This window comes from Mus pahari, chromosome 13 (assembly GCF_900095145.1).
Source record: "Mus pahari chromosome 13, PAHARI_EIJ_v1.1, whole genome shotgun sequence".
Classification (NCBI taxonomy): Eukaryota; Metazoa; Chordata; class Mammalia; order Rodentia; family Muridae; genus Mus; species Mus pahari.
Genome location: NC_034602.1, coordinates 26697985 through 26704279, shown reverse-complemented (window position 1 = coordinate 26704279; position 6295 = coordinate 26697985). Strand labels below are relative to the sequence as shown.

Below are 6295 nucleotides of genomic sequence, written 5' to 3'. Positions count from 1 at the left end.
GGCGGGGCGGCCGGGCGCGCGCGCGGCGCTGGCTTTGTGTGCGAGTGCGCGTGCGCGCTCGCTGCGCGCGCGCTGGGGTGGGGAGACCCAGGAGGCTAACGGGTGATGCGCATGCGCCAACTGCTGCACAGGCGTGCGCGTGCGCGTCCTTATTTTCCGATGCCCGCTCGCGACCCGCGCAGGTGACAAAGGGGTCTGTGGTGGTGCGACCCAGGCTGTGACCGAACCGGGCCTGTCTTCCTGGCCCGCGGTCCCGCGCGGATCTTTCTCGTGGACACCCAGCGGGGACCTAGGTGTTCCCGGATTCCGCATGGGCCTCGGGTCGGCAGATCCGGGAGCGGGTAGTCTCTAGAGGTGGCACTGAGGGAACACGGATGGCCTACATGCCTATCACCCCTCTGGACGACTTAGTGATGCTCAGCTTGGCCCCTGGATTTGGACCACTGAAGTTTTTTTATTCATTTATGAAAGTCCTTAAGCCACAGGGGTCCTGCCTGTGGAGGGCAGTCCTTCCTTGGCTGCGTTCCCTGGCCGCGCAGCCTGGCGCACGCGCAGTGAAGACGACCCCACCTTCGGGCGGGGCAGCCCAGAGGTTTCGGAGCTGGGAGGAGCCTTTTGCCCACCGTCCAAGTGCCCTATGGTGTCCCTCTCTTTGGCGCTTCCACCTTAATGACGACACGGCTTGACCCCCAGCTCTGCCCTCACAAGGGCACTGCCTTCTTCCTCATAGCCTGAAAGCTGGCAGGGGACGAATCGTATCCTCGCGGCGTGTGCCGCCAGCAGGAACTAAGGGACTACAGGCAGGAGGGAAAAAGGGAGGCGCCCTGTGATGGCCCACTGCACCTCTTATCACACAAGGCCATTTTGCAGATCCTGTCAGTTTGTTTCAGGGTGTGGCGGGGTAAGGCCCTCCAGGCCCATCTCCATCCTGGACTGGTGGTAGGCACTCCCCCACACTGCCCCTCTTCAGAGCTGTAACTCCCGGAGGCTGGCACACACACACGTTTGTTTGGGGGAAGAGGCTCTGCACCCAAATCAGCAGGGTTATAGTCCAGAATTTCCCATGGGGTAGGGAGGGAGGCCCAGCCCATTGCCTTCCAGGAATCAGTAGGACAGCCTTGCCTGTCAAACCTTTGCTGGCCCAAGGCCATGCCGCTTGTCGTGATGAGCTTTCGATTGATTAGGACAAATTTGCCTTGTAGGAAGGAAAATGGAAGGAGTTTAGTTGTCCAGTATTTAGGAAAGTGAACCCTGTGAGCCAGGGTGGCAGCAAGATGACACCTAGTGGTTTCATTCCCTAGGTAGTATGTTCCCTTCCTGTGTTCTGCTTTGTCACTTCCAGAATCAGAGAGCACGTGTCCAATATAAATAGGAATGCACAGGATGCTTACCCCAGTGTGGTTGGCATGCAGGACATTGGGGCTACTGCTATAGAGTGGACTAACATCTTTGAGTCCCGGGGGAGCATGATCTCTGGAAGAATGATAGCAGGATGTGAATGTGGGCTGGGCTCATGTGTGCTCTCTCTGTTTCATCTGCAGTATGGGGTGACAGCTGTGGGATGTGCCAAGTTCAGGGACAGCATTGTGGTGTAGTATGTATGGGGTAATACTGCTCTCCCGAACTCTGTGTTTCCTTGTCTTGTTACTATTTAGGGTGGCAGCTGTGGTCTGAGGCTGCTCTTTCTCTGCATGGCCTGCTGTGTGTGTCAGCCTGGCTTCCACAGATGTCTGAGGGCACTGTGCCATGTTAGTTGTACATAGTGTGTGCTGGGGCCTGTGGATTCCTGGTGGGACCTCAGTGATACACTGTTCCTGCTCTGGCCTCTGTTCTCTCTTCTGTCACCTGTGGGCCTGTAGCAGCTTTCAGCTTGTTTCACCTTTCTCCAGATGAGCCTCAATGTCAGAGAGGTCTGGTGTCCTCTTCAGGGTTCTAGGTGGGGTCAGACTCCTGGCCTCCAGCCTCCAGCAGCTCATTCTTTCCTACCTGCCTTTTGTACTTCACTGGTGAGTGTCCACAGTGTAACCTGGCAAGAAACTTGTGTGAACATTGATCCTTAGACCAGGGTACTGCTGAGGACCCCCTTGGGGAGAACCCTGTCCCCGTGACCTACCAGCTGTGTGGCTTCCTGGCATGGTGTGGGAAGCAGACACCCCCTGAGGTCTTTACTGCGTGGCAACACCTTTACACTAGCTTTCATTCTCCTAGGCTCAGGAAAGGGTTTGGCTTGCCTGGGGCTGGGCAGGGGTCCTGCCTCCAAGCCCCGAGATAAAAGCTTCTTCACAAGAGACAGTGGCTTATGTGGGGTTGGTTTTGTAGTTCACCCATGGCACCTGAAAGTCTGCCAGCACCAGTGCCTGCATTCTGCGTCTTCACACCCACTGTCAGCAGTGACTGGGTTCTGTGGGGTAGATGGGTTCAGCCTACCGTGTCTTTCAGCAGTCCTGCAGCAGCTGCAGCACCCTTATCCCTCCGGGGCGGAGGGCCATGTTCACAAACATGTACCATCTTTCCCAGAGTCCAAACTGTTACTGTGTCAGGTGGTAGCTTTAGAAGGCACACTCATTTTCTATAAAGTTGAAACTTTTTGTCAGATTTGCCGGACTTAGCTTCTGTGAAGTCCCAGGTCTTTGTGTGTCCCCAGTCAGCATCAGACCTGTGTTATAAAGACAGAGTTGGAGCTTGAAGATTTTGGGACAGGGCTACATTGACTTGGGTGGGTTAAAGAAAAATTCAGTAGGGTTGGGATGATGTTGTATGGGCCAGGGGTGCGAGGGTTTATACCTCACCGGGAGGCATGGAAGTGGGGACCCAGAAAGACCTGCACCCCTCCCCCACATTGCTATCCCTTGTTTTGAGTGGCTGTGGTGCTCTTCCTGCTACTGTCTCCAGTAGAAATACATAGGGCTGCTTCCTGTGGAGATAAGTCTCCAGTGAAGCTTTCTGTAAATCCCACGACCTCTGTGTCCTTTGCAAGGCCAGGGCTCCCTGGAAAGTTGTCCTGGTACGGAAGGCAGGAAGGGTAGCAGCCCCCCAAGCTGGGAAGTCTTGCACAGCTTGTGTTCTTCCAGTGAGAATAGTTTTCCCAACTGGCTTTGGAACAGGCAGGTGTTATAGGGTGTCAAGACTGGCAGTATTTGTTGTAACACACACAGGCAAACTGCTACACACAGACACAAAATAGCCAGCATGATTGGAAATGTGGCAAATCCATGCCCTTTATTGTGTTTTTTATTCTGTGTCTTCCCTGATGTGTGGTATAAGTCACAGCTGGCTGTGGAACACTCTGGTTTCTCACAGACACCTTCCCTCAGTGCCACCTCACTGTCCTGCTCTGCTGTACCCGTTCCTTGGGCAATGCCTGCCTTGGAGGTTCATGTAGCAGCGCTTGGCCTAGCTTACTCCTGTTGCCCTCACTTTTCAGCTCCATTCTTACCAGGTAGCAGGGACTTACAGATTTGGCCTCCACCTGATCTGAGAGGCCAGGTTCTGTCCTCTGACCTCCTCCAGATCTGGGCAGGGACCAGCCCACAGGACAGCTTTGTAACTAGAGAGGGCTATTTGGGATTAGAGCTGGCTTTATAATCCAGAGGGATCTGTGCTTAGAGGTAGGAGAGACATCCCCCTCCCTCAGTTGCTGAGGAATTCTTTCCCAGAGGGCCTTTAAGGAGGATGGGAGTGACTGAAGGGTAGGAGGGATCAGTCTTGGTTGAGAAGTGCTGGCTATTCCCAGAAGGAAGTTTTTGGTTGGTTGGTTGGTTGGTTGGTTAGTTGATACAGGTTCACAGAGTACCCGCAGCCCAGATAGCTGTTGTTTTTGATATTGCAGATGACAGTGCCCCATACAAGGAACAAATATTCCTTGCCACAAGTCTTGTCAGAGCTTCCAGCATCCTGACTTTTGGTCTGTTCTTCTGCAATGGCTCTTTAGTGCCCTCTGCTGGGAAAGTTCAGCATGGCAACTACTAAGAGGAGGGTTGGGCCTGTGGCAGGTGCCTGGCAGTGGCAGGCTGTGACTCTAGGGCGTTGTTGCTGCTTTACTGACTGGCTGTGCATTGTCTGTAGTGTTCCTCAAGGCTGGGCATATCCTGGAAGCTCGCACTGGCTATGTGTGCTGGGAATTCAGAGACAGCTTGTGAAAAAGTTTGTGAGTATTCTGGAAAGAGATATTCTGCATATACATTGGGTGCTGGGTTCTGAGGCCACAACCTAACTTGGATTGTGGCCATGTGTGGCCTTTCTGGAGGAGTTTCCAGAGCAGGTGGTTTTGTCTCTTGGTGATGCTGAAAGGTAGCAGGCCAGGCTCCATCTTAGCATCCTAGTATCCTGATGTCCAGTTAAACTGAGGGGTTGGCCCTTGTGTGGGGTTCATATGCTAGGAACAGAGACCAGGGCTTTGGTTGCTCAGTGACATACTTTAGGGGCTGGGCCTTTGCGCGTAACTCTAATGTCCGAGGTTTCTGGGCTACAGGCCTTACCAAAGTGTGTGGGTGTCAAGGCCCACACTTTGAACACAACTAGGCAGCACTTTCAGGAGAACTAGGTGACTGTTAGCTATGCTGGGATGCTTTGAGCAGGGACTGGGAAGCAAGTAGGGTAGAATGTTGGAAAGTCAGCATCTAGCAAGCTTTCCTGAAAGTCTCATTAAAAGATCCATGCTGGAACATGGTCGGGACAGCCTTAGATGTCAGAAAATGTAAGTATAAGGAAGGAGAAACTCCCAGGACCAGCTGGTAGGCCCCATTCTGTAACTGCAAGTTCCTGTATTCAATGTCGGCTACCTTGACCTCTCAGTTTGAGAACACAGGGCTGAGCCAGAAGTCTGGAGGGGTAGCCAACCACAGAGCTGTTCCTCCGTTCACAAAGATGACTTGGGGGCTTGCCCTAACCTAGAATCACAAACTCAGAGTGAGTGAGTGCCTTGCTGTCCAGGTTGGTCTTCCGGCTGCTGCAACTGGACAGGACCAAGGAGATAGCAAAAAGCTTCGCTCTTGTGAAGCTTCCTGGAGTCTGAGTTTTAGCTGGCCTTTGATGGCGTTTTAACTTGTCTCTTGTGTTTGATTTTTAGTAAGACTTTGAACCCGACGCAGGCTTCAGTGGCTGCTGTGGAGCAGAAGCCTGAGAGCTTTGGTTGGAGACAATAAGACGTGGGATGAGGCTCCGTGACAGAACGCGGTTCGGCCTGGGGATTCTGAAGACAAAAAGCTTTGGACAGGCGAATTCATGGTCGTGGAAACCCCGCCCCAATTAAGCAATGTCAGGTTGGTAGGGGCTGCCAAGTGAAGCCATCTCTGCAAAGGAACTACGAGAGGGACATGGGCTGCGTAAGTTAGGCAGACTGACCTGTGGCTGACGACTGTGGGATGCCTGAGGAATGTGCTTGGTGTTTGCAGGCTGCCTTGGTCAGCAGTCATCCAGCTACTATGCTAAGGGTTGGTTTCTGTAAGAAAAGTGTCCTGAGGGAATGGAGGTGGGTGCTGAGGGAAGGTCTTACCTGAAGGAGCTTGAGGGTCAGTTTTGAGGCTGTACAAGCCCCAGTTGAGACCAGAGGTGCTGAGCACAGCTCAGTAGGGCTTTCTTGTCTTTTATGTCTTCAGTAAAGCCCAGCCCTGGGAGCGTGTTCCTGTATAGCATGGGCTAGTTACTAGACTTGTCTGCCTCCTAGATGGGTTTGTTTGGGAGGAGCCTAGCACTGCAGCAGCTCTGTGAATGAAGAGGCACTATAAGCCCACTGTGTTTTAGAGGGCTTGGTCTTTTGTCCTTGCATATGAATCTTTGGGTATCCTACCCATTTTTAGATGAAGATACAGGCTTAGACCCAGCCTAACCACATCTGCATCCATAGGTACTCCATGAGGAGTTGTCTACAGGGTGAGAGAATGGAGTTTCTATCAGACTGCCAGGCTGGGCAGGTCCTTGATGAGGTATAAGCCACTTCCTAGGCAATAGGCTCAGACTGCTTTGAGGGCTTGCTTTATAGCCTTAGAAGATTTGTTGACATGGGCATTGCTCGCTGGTGAGTCTTACAAAGTATGGTGTTCACGTCAGGGAATGAGAAAAGCAGATGTTTATGAACCCTTTTAACATAGCAGTAAGTCCACTACCTGCTACAAGAAGTAACACTTTTATGTGAGAAAAGTCCCTTTGCAAGTCCAAGTTGGAGAAGAGTTGAACTGTTGCTGTTTGTCCCCCTCTGTTGCCTGGGGATAGGGAGAGCTAGGGATGTGGTTCATAGAGACCAAGGAGGGGGGATGCAGATGCTGAGCCTGTGACCTTGCACATCCCATCTTAGATG

The 6295-nt window shown here is 52.6% G+C and overlaps 1 protein-coding gene across 4 annotated transcripts in view; it reads left to right on the top strand.

The window, feature by feature from the left end:
* Ctbp1 (C-terminal binding protein 1) overlaps positions 1–6295 on the top strand; it is a 28751-nt gene that overhangs the window by 378 nt on the left and 22078 nt on the right. For 2 of the 4 annotated variants that reach the window (XM_021210351.2, XM_021210350.2), the window contains exon 2: positions 5069–5261. The exons of the other annotated variants lie outside the window; for them this stretch is intronic. In XM_021210351.2, coding sequence (XP_021066010.1) covers positions 5255–5261 — 7 coding nt within the window. In that variant the 5' untranslated portion in view covers positions 5069–5254. The remainder of the gene's footprint in view (positions 1–5068; positions 5262–6295) is intronic. 4 annotated transcript variants of the gene reach the window in all.